Consider the following 13566-nt stretch of genomic DNA (forward strand, 5'->3'; position numbering starts at 1 on the left):
ACCTCTCCCCAGCTTTGTTGCCCTTCTCTGGACACCTTCAAGTCTCTCAATGTCTTTCTGAAACTGAGAGGCCCAGAACTGGACTCAGGACTCAAGGTGTGGCCTAACCAGTGCTGAGCACAGGGCACAATGACTTCCCTGCTCCTGCTGGCCACACTGTTCCTGATGCAGGCCAGGATGCCATTTGCCTTCTTGGCCCCCTGGGCACACTGCTGGCTCATGTTCAGCCTACCATTGACCAGCACCCCCAGGTCCCTCTCTGCCTGGCTGCTCTCAGCCACTCTGCCCCCAGCCTGTAGCTCTGCATGGGGTTGTTGTGGCCTAAGTCCAGCACCTGGCACTTGGACTTGCTAAATGTTGGACTCTGCCCATCTGTCCAGCCTGTTGAGGTCCCTCTGCAGAGCCTCTCTACCCTCCAGCAGATCAACTCCTGCCCCCAGCTTGGTGTCAGCTGCAAATTTCCTGATGATGGACTCAGTGCCCTCATCCAGATCATCAATGAAGATATGGAACAGGATGGGGCCCAGCACTGATCCCTGGGGGACACCACTGGTGCCTGGCTGCCAGCTGGATGTGTGCACTGGAGTGGGTCAGGCTGGTTTGCCACACAGAAGGAGCACAGAGCAATGACCAAGGCAGGGGTTCACTCCAGACTCTAGGATTGTTCTCCTGCCTCGGGGGGGAGTTCCTCAATGCGATGAGCAAAGGGTCTGCAAAGGCTGAGAACTTCACCACACAGATTTGACAGCTCCAGTCCTGCATGGACAGCAGGCAAGAGAATGGTTTGGGGTGGAAGGGACCTCCAAAGGTCATCCAGTTCAACCCCCCTGCAGTCAGCAGGGACATCCTCCACTAGATCAGGTTGTCCTGAGCCTTGTGCAGCTTCACCTTGACTATCTCCTGGGACTGGGCCTGGGCAACCTATTCCGGTGTTCTACCACCCTCATGGTGCAGAACTTGTTCCTAACATCCAGTCTTAAGCTGCTCATCTCTCATTTCACACCATTGTCCCTCAGCCTGTCACTGCAGGCCTTTGCAAACAGCTCCTCTGCAGCTTTCCTGGAGGCTCCCTTCAGGTACTGGAAGGCAGCTCTAAGGTTGCCCAGAGTCTTCTCTTCTCCAGGCTGAACACCCCCAGCTCCCTCAGCCTGTCCTCACAGCAGAGCTGCTCCAGCCCTTGGATCATCTTTGTGGCCTCCTCTGGTCTCACTCCAGCAGCTCTGTGTCCTTCTGCTGGGGACAGCAGAACTGGAGGCAGGATTGGAGATGAGGTCTCAGCAGAGCAGAGTCAAGGGGCAGAATCCCCTCTCTTGCCCTGCTGCCCACACTCCTCTGGCTGCAGCCCAGCACACAGCTGCCTGCTGGGCTGCAGGAGGGCACTGCTGGCTCCTGGGGAGCTGCTTAGCAAATTTCTTCTTGGGCAGAGTATAAAAAGCAAAACTTAATGCATTAAGGCTGTTACTTCCTGCTGGCAGAAGCCCAGTTTGTAAGAGCACACCAACCAACTCCCAAGTTTTACACACGTTGCATTTATCCAAGGAACCACTTTGAATGGAAGGGGAATCACAGGAGTGAGTTGTTCAAAACCCAGAAAGCAACAAAGCATGGGAGAGGTCTGCTGCTTCTGAAGGGCATTTACAGAGCTTCCATACAGCAAACAAATGGAACCAACCCTTTATTTCCTCCCAGTTTGAGAATGATTTTGTGTGACATGCCACAGCTTGTAAACTCTGCTGAATATTTACACCCTTAGCACTGCTTGATGCTCTGCATTTCAAATCCCCTGACAGAAACAAAACAGTTTTAGATCCCTGCTCATTCCCAACACAGGAAGGTCTCTCTAAACCCCAACAGCCTTACCCAGCTGGGCCTAAAGGAGCCAGGCAGCTTCAGAAATTACTTATGCAGTGCTCCTTAAAAACCAAGCTTGGGTGCCTGTGAGAGCTCCTCCCATTTCAGCCACTACAGTCCTCAGCACAATTCCATGTTGTTGTTTTAGGGCTCAGGAAATCCCTTTGGCTCTCACTCCCAAGCCTCTTGTTGGTGTCCTTCTGAGCACGGCCACAGCGTGAGCCATCACTGCTCCCTGGAGCTGCAGCCAGGCCAAGAGCAGCTGACCACTCCTCCTTTGTGTGAAGCAACGGCTCCTCGAGCAGCAGGGGGCTGTCCCACAAGCCCCACACGAAGCACACAGGGTGGAGGCCTTCATTTAGCCAGGCAGTGTAAAGCTTACCCCCAAAAAAAGTCAGTTTAAGGAATTATCACACTTCAGAAACACTTGAACTGGGGTGTGGGTGAGTCCAGGCAGGAGCTGTCCCAAGGAAGCTTAAGTAAAACAAGGAACTTTACATCTGGGCTTTACTGAAGTGGCTGAAGACCCCTTCAGAGCACTTCTGCAAGGTCAAGAGAGCAGAGCAGAGGTGTGAATGGAGCTCAGCCCTCATCTGTACAAGCGGAGTATGCCCTTGGAAAAGTCCTCCCCTTCCCCACCCCAAAACACAGTAAAAGGCTGCTGGGGATTGGTTCATTCCATGGAATCCCACCGAGCCCAAGGAATGCAAACACGGCAGAAGCTTCTTGCAAGGCCTGAGCAGGAAAACACAAACATAGAGGTGAGCCCAGTGCTTGCATTTCTTGATGAATGCCACCTCCTCCAAGCCTTCCTTTGGGCACTGGATCTCTGCCCAGTTACAGAGCCAAGAACCCAAACCAGCCCCGCAAAGGGGAGGTTTGGCATTGCTGCTTTACTGCCTGCTTGCTCAGATTTATACACCTGGGTCTCTGCCTTCAGCTAAGTTAGCAGAGGGGCAGCAACAGCCTCCAGGCTCCTGGGTCTCTGCCTTCAGCTAAGTTAGCAGAGAGGCAGCAACAACCTCCAGGCTCCTGGGTCTCTGCCTTCAGCTAAGTTAGCAGAGAGGCAGCAACAACCTCCAGGCTCCTGGGTCTCTGCCTTCAGCTAAGTTAGCAGAGAGGCAGCAACAGCCTCCAGGCTCCTGGGTCTCTGCCTTCAGCTAAGTTAGCAGAGAGGCAGCAACAGCCTCCAGGCTCCTGGGTCTCTGCCTTCAGCTAAGTTAGCAGAGAGGCAGCAACAGCCTCCAGGCTCCTGGGTCTCTGCCTTCAGCTAAGTTAGCAGAGAGGCAGCAACAACCTCCAGGCTCCTGGGTCTCTGCCTTCAGCTAAGTTAGCAGAGAGGCAGCAACAGCCTCCAGGCTCCTGGGTCTCTGCCTTCAGCTAAGTTAGCAGAGAGGCAGCAACAACCTCCAGGCTCCTGTGTGGCTGCCTTCAGCTAAGTTAGCAGAGAGGCAGCAACAGCCTCCAGGCTCCTGGGTCTCTGCCTTCAGCTAAGTTAGCAGAGAGGCAGCAACAGCCTCCAGGCTCCTGTGTGGCTGCCTTCAGCTAAGTTAGCAGAGAGGCAGCAACAGCCTCCAGGCTCTAAGGGTATCAGGATCGTGCCTTTTAACTTCGAAGCAGCCTCTTGTTTTGCAGTGAAGTAGCTCTTGTGCTCCTGAGGCATGAGCTGGAGTGGTGCTTGGTGATTCTCCCTGAAGCCCATGACATTTTCCTCTCCTTTGAAGAGGTGTGGGGTCTGACATTACACAGTTAAGCAGGTTGGGAAAGACCTTTGAGATCCTCGAGTCCAACCCAATCCCATCACCCAAGCTGTACACCACCACCCACATTGATTACATCGGTTTTGTTCTTTCACAGATCATTTCAAGTCAATCTTCTACTCCCCTGCTGTCAGCTGGACCTCAGGCTGGCTAAAAAAAAGAAACATACCACACCAAGCAGGGCTAACAGCTCTACACCTGAGAGGAAACACTCAAGCTGCCTGACACAGATGCATGTTTGGTGGTGGTGGTGTAGTTTCCTTGCAGTACCAAGTCACACACAAAACACCTGGACCTCTCTTTTTTGGCACAATGAACAGTTTAGAAGGTCCTTCAAGGCTTAGCTCAAAAGAGGTTGCTTTCACTGAGTCTTTTCTCTGAGTCTTTTCTCCTACTGAAGTCCACCAAAAAAAAAAAATCACCTTCAGACCTCCTGTTGAGAGGAAGCAAAACCAACGCCACCAAAAGCAGTTACAAGTGTAGACAAAAAGCCTTGGCTTTTATTGGCATTTCAAGTCTTGTAGCAGACAAAAAGACAGGAAAAAGACCCCAAGAAAAAAAAAAAAAACCAAACCAAAAACTTTTCTTCAGACCCCCAAAAACCACCAACAGCTCTTGGTGTCCTCCAGATCCCAGCGACTCCCAGTTGGTCCTTTTAGCGCTGCTGCTTTGTCATCTTCACAGAAGTTCACGGGGCTGAGGGCTGGGGCGGGGGTGTGGGGAGGGGGGAAGCTGTTCCAGGAGGTGTCAAGTTTTATCCTCCTCCTCCTCCTCCTCCTCACCGCGTGAAGGAGCGTACATGACGACCTCTTCCACTGCCTCCACTAACAAACTTTCCTCTTGAGCCACCACTGCTACTACTATTAGCACTTGTCCAAGACGGTCCGATCCCTCCGCGGCCTCTGGAAGCACGATCGCGAGGACTCGGTCGGTAGCCTTAAAGCAAAGAAAATTAGACTCAGTGGGAAAAAACAAAGGGGGACAAAAAAAAAAGAGAGAGCCCTAGGGCCAAGCAGCTGCCGTGAGAAAGCAGAGGGAACGCCGCCAAGGTGAGAGACGCACACCGCCTCCGGGCTCTCCTGCCAGCTGGCACTGTCTCTCTCAGGCGAGCCTCCTCGCCCCGCTGTGCTCTAGGGCTAGACAGCTGCCCATCGCCAGGTCTGAACGCCAGAGTTAGCAGCAGTCCTGCCGGCACGTGTTCGACAGCTCAGCCAAAAAGGTTCTACGGCTTTAGAGGGCAGCTGGGGTCTGGCAGGGTCTCAGTGGCAGCTGTTCAGATATGCTTAAAACATTTGCTGAATTTCAAGGTGTCTGCGGCATCCTTGCACGGTTTCATTTGCAAAGCAAAAATGAAATTCAAGGAATTCTCTATAGTTCGATGCCCATAGGAATACCAAGTACCTGCTGAACTTAATGGTCTCAGTGGTGGCAGGGGACCCCTGTTAAAATTGCTTTGACCACCTCTACTGTCATTGTAGGTTCCCCTGGGCGTGCTCTGTGCGCTCCAGCTTGAGCCCCGAGCGCCTTCGCGGCGACTGTAATTTCCTGCAGGGGGAGAGAAAAACCCACAGGCTGGTGAGCAGGCATGGCTTGCACTGACAGCATCCACACAGCGCTAGGGAGCAAGAATAAGGCCCAGCACGACGAGGTCACAGCAATCACACACACGTGCAGCTTGGAAAAGGCCCTCGGCATCAGCAGGTCCAACCATGAACCCTGCGCTGGGAGCTTCAGCCCCAAACCACAGCCCCGAGCACCACAGCCCCCAGCACCACATCCAAACCACCTTCAAACACACCCAGGGCTGGGGACTCAACCACCAACACCACAGCTCCACCACACCGAGGCCCCCAGCACCACAGCTCCAAACAACACCGAGGCCCCCAGCACCACAGCTCCAAACCACACCGAGGCCCACAGCTCCACCACACCACAGCCCCCAGCACCACAGCTCCACCACACCGAGGCCCCCAGCACCACAGCTCCCCCACACCAAAACTGAAGCTTCTTTCCTGTGAGGGTGCCAGGGCCCTGGAGCAGGCTGCCCAGAGAGGTTGTGGAGTCTCCTTCTCTGGAGGCTTCCAAAACCCACCTGGATGCATTCCTGTGTGGCCTGCCCTAGGTGGTCCTGCTCTGCCAAGAGGGGTTGGACTGGATGACCTCTCCAGGCCCCGTCCAACCCCTACCATTCTGTGATTTCCTGTTTCTGATGTGCAAGGACTTGCCCTAATTATGGGATGGAAAGCAAAGGGATGCAAAGTGGTCCACGTGTGAAAGACATTCATAGCTCAGATCTCCAGGTTCCCTGAAAATCAGCTCTTCTGGTCAGCATCTTCCATCCTTTCACTCAAAAAGCCTCCTTTGAACACAGAGATGCAGTGAGATGCTGGAATTCAGGAGCCACATCACAAATGGGGTTGGGTTTTTCTGAGTGGACCTCTGCAGCACTCCCCACAGTTGCTAAAGGAAAGCAGCTCCCTCCTTTTGGAGAGGAGGGGTTCAGAGGCACCACAGGCGCTCGCAGCTCGCTTCAGGTCCACACCGCTCGACAGAACCTTCCCCAGTGCTAAAGAACTTCTTCCAACAAGACTGCTCCAGGAACACCTCACACCAGGGATGATTATCTGCTAGGCAATGGGTTCAGCACCACTGGAGCACGTTCAGCACTCATGTACTCCAGCCTGAACACAGGGAAGAACGTACCTTTGGAAGCAGGCGGCGTAAAGAACCTGTTCTGACTGTGGAAAGCTCCTCGTCCTCCACGGTTCCCTGAGAACCCACCACGGGAAGAGATCTTCTGTGAGACTTTTGGTGGCCTTTTGGCTGGTGAGATCCCATCAGGAGGAACCACTTCTTTGCTCTCTGCAGCAACAAAGTCATCCACGTGCATGGAGGGAGGCCTGCTGGTGTTCTGCTTCCGCTGGCGGAAGATATCGTGCGGGCGGATCCCTTGGCCAAAGCCTCCCCTGCCTCTTCCCCTCGGCGGCGGCACAACGTGGGCTCTCTTTGCAGGCTCTATGTACTCAGATTTCCCACTGTCAGGACAAACCACAATTTATCCAGTTAGTGCAAAAGGTATTTGAGCTGAAGGTCAGGCTGGAACAGTCCTCACTGTTAATAGAGACTGGGGGATGAGGAGATAGAAAGCAGCCCTGAGGAAAAGGGTTTGGATGGATGAGAAGCTGGACAGGAGCAGGCAGTGTGAGCTTGCAGCACAGAAGGCAAATCACAGCCTGGGCTGCATCCAAAGCAGCACTGCCAGCAGAGCCAGAGAGGTGATTCTGACACTTGGCTCTGCTCTGCTGAGACCTCACCTGCAGTACTGTGTGCAGGTCTGGAGCCCTCAATAGAGGAAGGACTTGGAGCTCATGGAGCAGGAGACCACAAAAGTGATCAGGGGCTGGAGCAGCTCTGCTACAAGGAGAGGCTGAGGGAGCTGGGGGTGTTCAGCCTGGAGAAGAGGAGGCTCTGGGGAGACCTAATAGCAGCCTGCCGGGACCTGAAGGGGGCTACAGGAAGGCTGCAGAGAAACTGTTTGCAAAGGCCTGCAGGGACAGGACCAGGGCCAATGGCTTTAAGTTGAAGAAAAGCAGACTTAGATTGGATGTTAGGAACAAGTTCTGCACCATGAGGGGGGTGGAACACTGGAAGAGGTTGTCCAGGGAGGTGGTGCAGCCTCCATCTCTGGAGATATTCAAGGTGAGGCTGGGCAGGGCTCTGAGCAACCTGATCCAGTTGGGCATGTCCCTGCTGACTGCAGCAGGGGTTGGAGTGGAAGAGCCGTGGAGCTCCCTTCCAACCCAGCCCATCCTGTGATTCTCCTACTGGAGATGCAACTGAAGAGGTATTTGACATTCTGAGAGTATCCCAATACACCCTGGGCACACCAACTGTTTACTCATCAAACTCATCCTACCTTGAAGTTATGAAGGTCTCATGCTTGTGCTTGCCAAGCTTGAAGCCCTTTGTGGTTTTTGTGCGGCCAGGAGATGATGGCTCTGACAAAAACGACCTCTCCAATTCAGCCTGCAGGTCAAAGTCACTGCAGCCCTTCTCTGACAGCTCAATCAAGTCAACTTTCACCTGCAACGACAGAGTGGAGTTGTACCACAACAATCACCACTGGCACCTCTGAAGAACACACTGCACCAGGAAGGATGAGATGCTGCTGAGCTCCTTCTACTGCAAGGGAAAAAAGCTCCAAGCTCTGCCTTTTGCATGCAGCAGTGCAGCTCTAAACAAACAGCAGCACAGCTGCAGCACAGCTGCCTTGATGGTTCTGAATCTCAGCCAGCTTTCAAGGATGAGCCCTTGGTCTGGCCACCAAAAAGCTCACAGTGAGGCCTGCTTTTGCTGAATAGAACAGAACACAATAGAGGGGAGAGGGGGGAATAGAGAGTAGAATAGAATAGAGAGTAGAAGAGGAGAGAGTAGAAGAGGGGAGAGGGGAGAGGGGAGAGGGGAGAGGGGAGAGGGGAGAGGGGAGAGGGGAGAGGGGAGAGGGGAGAGGGGAGAGGGGAGAGGGGAGAGGGGAGAGGGGAGAGGGGAGAGGGGAGAGGGGAGAGGGGAGAGGGGAGAGGGGAGAGGGGAGAGGGGAGAGGGGAGAGGGGAGAGGGGAGAGGGGAGAGGGGAGAGGGGAGGGGAGAAGAGAGGGGAGAAGAGAGGGGAGAAGAGAGGGGAGAAGAGAGGGGAGAAGAGAGGGGAGAAGAGAGGGGAGAAGAGAGGGGAGAAGAGAGGGGAGAAGAGAGGGGAGAAGAGAGGGGAGAAGAGAGGGGAGAAGAGAGGGGAGAAGAGAGGGGAGAAGAGAGGGGAGAAGAGAGGGGAGAAGAGAGGGGAGAAGAGAGGGGAGAAGAGAGGGGAGAAGAGAGGGGAGAAGAGAGGGGAGAAGAGAGGGGAGAAGAGAGGGGAGAAGAGAGGGGAGAAGAGAGGGGAGAAGAGAGGGGAGAAGAGAGGGGAGAAGAGAGGAGAGAAGAGAGGAGAGAAGAGAGGAGAGAAGAGAGGAGAGAAGAGAGGAGAGAGAAGAGAAGCTGCACTCCTGGAAGTTTGCTGATCCTGCTTTTGTACAGGACTGAACAGGTTGGGGGTTGCTTGGGAAATCAAACCACATTTCTTTGTGTGTCAGTTAAAAGAGTCCAACTGAAAAAGAAAGCAGCCAGTGGAACCACCAGACCCTGCTGATCTCCTCAGTGAGAGGTTAAGAGACTGCCAGGCAGTGCCAGAAACAGAAGTTCTTGCGCACTGTTGAAAATGGGAGCTGAAGCTCAGAGCACAAACATCAAGTTTCAGATGCTGGGAACAATGTGTGTGCTGAGTGGCTCCATTTCCTCCTGCCATTTTTTCCCCACTTCTGTCACATCAGAGCAAAGATTTGAGGTTTCTTCACACAGTGTAGCTCCCAGGCTCTCTGGCTGTCACTGCAATGACAGCAGGCAAGCAGGGAGAAGGAAATAAAACACAGCCATTGCCTACATTTAACACAAGCTGCTGGAAAGCAGCAGGGTAGGACTGACACAACAACTCTTGCTCTCAAGGAGATGACTTCTGCACTACAGCACTGCAGAAGGTGACAATTTTGTGGCTCCTTCCAAGTGAAGCAGAAGCCATTTGATAACCTCTGACAAATGCCAGCCCCTGTATCTGGGTCAGTTGAAAAGGGTGAGCACAGGAAAAGAAACTCTTTGGCCTGTTGATGCTGCTAGCTGATGGTAACCCTCAGTTGTACATCCCCTTCAGTTGTGTTAATGAAGCCTTTTACCATATCCAAATCAGTGTCTATCTCTTCAGCCTGAAAGGGGGAGAACCACAGGGACTTCAGCTGGTCATCCATCACATCTGCCAACACATATGTGGTCCTGCAACACAACAATGCCAAATGCCCTCTGGTTATGAACTACACACAACTGCCAGCATGCACAACAGCACTGAGCCTGGGGGGAACACGGCCGCCTGACCTGGGACTGGGGAACAGTAGTGCCAGCAGGGCTGTTGAGACTCAGGCAAGAGCAAAGTCCTACACCTGGGTCAGGCCAGTCCCAGGCACAAATCCAGGCTGGGTGCAGAGTGGGTAGAAAATAGCCCTGAAGAAAGAGACCTGGGGGTGTTGGGTGCTGAGCAGCTCCCCAGGAGCCAGCAGTGCCCTCATGCAGCCCAGCAGGCAGCTGTGTGCTGGGCTGCAGCCAGAGCAGTGTGAGCAGCAGGGCAACATTGGAGATCCTGCCCCTGGGCTCTGCTCTGCTGAGACCCCACCTCCAATCCTGCCTCCAGCTCTGGTGTCCCCAGAAGAAGGACACAGAGCTGCTGGAGTGAGGCCAGAGGAGGCCACAAAAATGATCCAAGGGCTGGAGCATCTCTGCTGTGAGGACAGGCTGAGGGAGCTGGGGGTGTTCAGCCTGGAGAAGACTCTGGGGGGACCTTAGAGCTGCCTTCCAGTACCTGAAGGGATCCTACAGGAAGGCTGCAGAGGATTTTTCCTGAGGGTGCCTAGAGACAGGCCAAGGGGGAATGGTTTGCAGCTGAGGGAGAGCAGGGTGAGACTGGAGCTGAGGAAGAAGTTCTTCAGTCTGAGGGTGGTGAGACACTGGAGGAGGCTGCTCAGGGAGGCTGTGGATGTCCTCTCCCTGGGCCAGACTGGACAAGGCCTTGGGCAACCAAGTGTAGTTGAGAGGTGTCCCTGTCTATGGTAGGGGGGCTGGAGTAGATGATCTGTGAGGTCCCTTCCAACCTGAGCTACTCTACCCTTCCATGACTTTGTAACATGCTTATGCATAAATGACTGCACGTTCTCAAGTACACCACAAACAGTCTTCTCACACAAACCACCTCACCTGTTGTTAAACAAATTCTGCAGAGAGTCTGGTGGAGCCAGCACAGGCTCTACATCCAGGTCACTCAGTGGACAAGGGTCCCCTGCCGATTCCAACATCTGCCTCACGCCGACGATGTTGTCCAGCAAGGACTCCAGGCCATCATCTTCCTTAGAACGGTCCTGAGGCAACACAGCACCACTCAGACCTTTCCCCCCTGCTTTACACAAACCAAAAGCCCCACCAAGACCCCTGAGCACACAGACAGCAGCAGAGAGCTCCATGTGCTATGCAACAAACCACCTCCCCTCCCCCCACAGGTGTGTTCCAGTCCTGCGTTCCCGGTGGATGCAGCACGCTCCCAACCACAGCCCCAAGGAAGGCAGCAGCCCAGGCTGGAGTTAACAAGCTCTCTGCCAGAGCATTCCAGCAGCCTCAGTGTCTGCTGCTTCTCCTCAGCACAGTGGTGGATTCTCATCTTTTGCTGCAGATGTAGGTGGGCAAGGAAAAGAAAAGGAGGCAGGACAGCACAGAGCAGGCATCTGTGACCAACAGCCTATGGAGCAGCTGTCCATGGACTCAGTTCTAAGCTAGCAACCCACTGCACAGCTCCACCAGAGGAGGCCTCAAAGATGACCCAAGGGCTGCAGCACCTTTGCTGTGAGGAGAGGCTGAGGGAGCTGGGGTTGCTTAGCCTGGAGAAGAGGAGGCTCAGGGGAGACCTCATTGCTGTCTACAAATCCCTGAAGGGAGGTTGTAGCCAGGTGGGGGTTCTATGATTCTAAGACTCCAGGGGGAACTTAGAGCTGCCTTCCAATAGCTGAAGGGTGCCTCCAGGAAGGCTGCAGAGGGACTTTTCCTAAGGGTGTCTAGAGACAGGACAAGGGGGAATGGTTTGTAGCTGAGGGAGAGCAGGGTGAGACTGGAGGTGAGGAAGAAGCTCTTCAATGTAAGGATGGTGAGACTCTGGAACAGGCTGCCCAGGGTGAGGCGCTCAAGGCCAGGCTGGATGAGGTCTTGGGCAACCAAGTGTAGTTGAGAGGTGTCCCTGCCCATTCTGTGAAGGGTCAGAATTGATTAGAATGAAGTGTGCCATTAGAATGACAGAAATGTGGGATGCACTGGATTCTGCATGTCCTCATGTCTGGCATCTCCCTGCTTGAAGCTGGAATCATAGAATTGATAAGGTTGGAAAAGACGACAGAGATCATCAAGTCCAACCTGTCACCCAACACCATCTGATCAACTAAACCATGGCACCAAGTGCCTCATCCAATCCCCTCTTGAACACCTCCAGGGATGGTGACTCCACCACCTCCCTGGGTAGCACATTCCAATGGCCAATCTCTCTTGCTGGGAAGAACTTTCTCCTCACCTCCAGCCTAAACTTCCCCTGGCACAGCTTGAGACTGTGTCCTCTTGTTCTGGTGCTGGGTGCCTGGGAGAAGAGACCAACCCCTTCCTGGCTACAACCTCCCTTCAGGGAGTTGGAGAGAGCAAGAAGGTCTCCCCTGAGCCTCCTCTTCTCCAGGCTAAGCAACCCCAGCTCCCTCAGCCTCTCCTCACAGGGCTGTGCTCCAGACCCCTCCCAGCCTCACTGCCTGATGGTCCCATCCCTGGAGGTGTTCAAGAGGGGACTGGATGTGGCACTTGGTGCTGTGGTTTAGTTAGTCACAAGGTGTTGGATGACAGGTTGGACTTGATGATCTCTGAGGTCTTTTCCAACCTTGATTCTATGCAATGTTCTCAGCACAAGGAGATCCCAACCCTACCTGCAATTTCTTGGCATTAGCACAATGCAAGCAATCAAGTCAGAAGCCATCCTGCTTTAGGCATCCTGCCAGGCAAGTTTGGGCATCAGTGTTGTACCAGACATCAGTATTAAAAGCTGGCAACAGCTGTTAGCAGTTCCACAGGGAAAGCACCAGAACTGGGCACTCCTCCCATCTAGGAGCAACAGCCCCTGCAGCTTCAGAGCTAGCATCAGCTGAGGAGCACACCATCCACTGGTTCAGGTTCTCTTACCGTCACGTGTTTCTCCAGATCGAGCAGCAGGCTCTCTGGGGTTTCTTCTTTGTGCTGCAGTAGATGCTTTAGCTGTGCAGTAGTCAGACCCACAGTTCTGCCTGAGTGAGAGCTATCTGCTTCCATAAGGCCTCCATCATCTCCACAACAAGAAGCCTGAAACAGTTGTGAGGTGGGAGATCAGGACACAGGACATATCTGGTTAACTTCTGGATTGCAGACCCCTTAGACTCCACACACACACACTGCAGCAACACAGCAGCTCTCCAGAGCAACACACACTATGCAACACAGTTTCATCAACTACAATTCAACAGGCGAGATCAGCTCCTGCATCAAGAGAAATGAAATCACTGCCTGTGTCAGCTGAGCTGTGCATCACAGCATTAGCAACTCCTTCAGGACACAGAGCTGTTGGAGCGAGTCCAGAGGAGGCCACAAGGACGATCCAAGGGCTGGAGCAGCTCTGCTGTGAGGACAGGATGAGGGAGCTGGGGGTGTTCAGCCTGGAGAAGACTCTGGGGGCACCTTAGAGCTGCCTTCCAATAGCTGAAGGGATCCTCCAGGAAGGCTGCAGAAGCGCTTTTCATTATGGGTGTCCAGCAATAGGACAAGGGGAATGGTTTTCAGCTGAGGAAGAGTAGGTTTAGACTGGATCTTAGGAAGAAGCTCTTCAGTCTGAGGGTGGTGGGACTCTGGAACAGGCTGCCCAGGGAGGTTGTGGATGTCTCCTCCCCAGAGGTGTTCAAGGCCAGGTTGGATGAGGAGTTGAGCAGCTGAGGCTAGTTGAGAGGTGTCCCTGCCCATGGCAGGGAGGTTGGAGTAGATGATCTGTGAGCTCCCTTCCAACCTAAGCCACTCTATGATGATCCCTTCTGTACTATGTATCAGTACAGCACCTCCCTCACAGGATGCCCTGGATCTAACACCTGGATCCAAAGCATGCTCTGCACACAGCAGAACAGAAGGTGAATCAACACGCTGCTCTTCCTACTGAAAACAAATCCTTTTGCTTACCAAATATATTCTCTGCCCAGCTTGCATTCAAAACTAAGACTTGTGATGCAAAAGCCTCATGCAGCAATCTGGGCAGTCAACCACTGTCTGAAATAATGGTGCCTGAACCT

General features: G+C 53.6%; 1 protein-coding gene across 4 annotated transcripts in view; it reads right to left on the bottom strand.

Annotated features, from left to right (window-relative positions):
- Positions 1-4089: 4089 nt before the first annotated feature.
- The window catches only part of VIRMA (vir like m6A methyltransferase associated), a 52624-nt gene continuing 43147 nt past the window's right edge, over positions 4090-13566 (bottom strand). For all 4 annotated transcript variants that reach the window (XM_068164361.1, XM_068164359.1, XM_068164357.1 and 1 more), the window contains exons 18-24: positions 12440-12595; positions 10436-10596; positions 9367-9463; positions 7528-7694; positions 6315-6646; positions 5013-5156; positions 4090-4547 (exon numbers count right to left, since the gene is read on the bottom strand). In XM_068164361.1, coding sequence (XP_068020462.1) covers positions 4390-4547; positions 5013-5156; positions 6315-6646; positions 7528-7694; positions 9367-9463; positions 10436-10596; positions 12440-12595 — 1215 coding nt within the window. In that variant the 3' untranslated portion in view covers positions 4090-4389. The remainder of the gene's footprint in view (positions 4548-5012; positions 5157-6314; positions 6647-7527; positions 7695-9366; positions 9464-10435; positions 10597-12439; positions 12596-13566) is intronic.

Source organism: Melanerpes formicivorus, unplaced genomic scaffold (assembly GCF_026170545.1).
Source record: "Melanerpes formicivorus ecotype bairdi unplaced genomic scaffold, bMelFor1.0.p_v2 SCAF_79, whole genome shotgun sequence".
In the NCBI taxonomy this organism is placed as follows: Eukaryota; Metazoa; Chordata; class Aves; order Piciformes; family Picidae; genus Melanerpes; species Melanerpes formicivorus.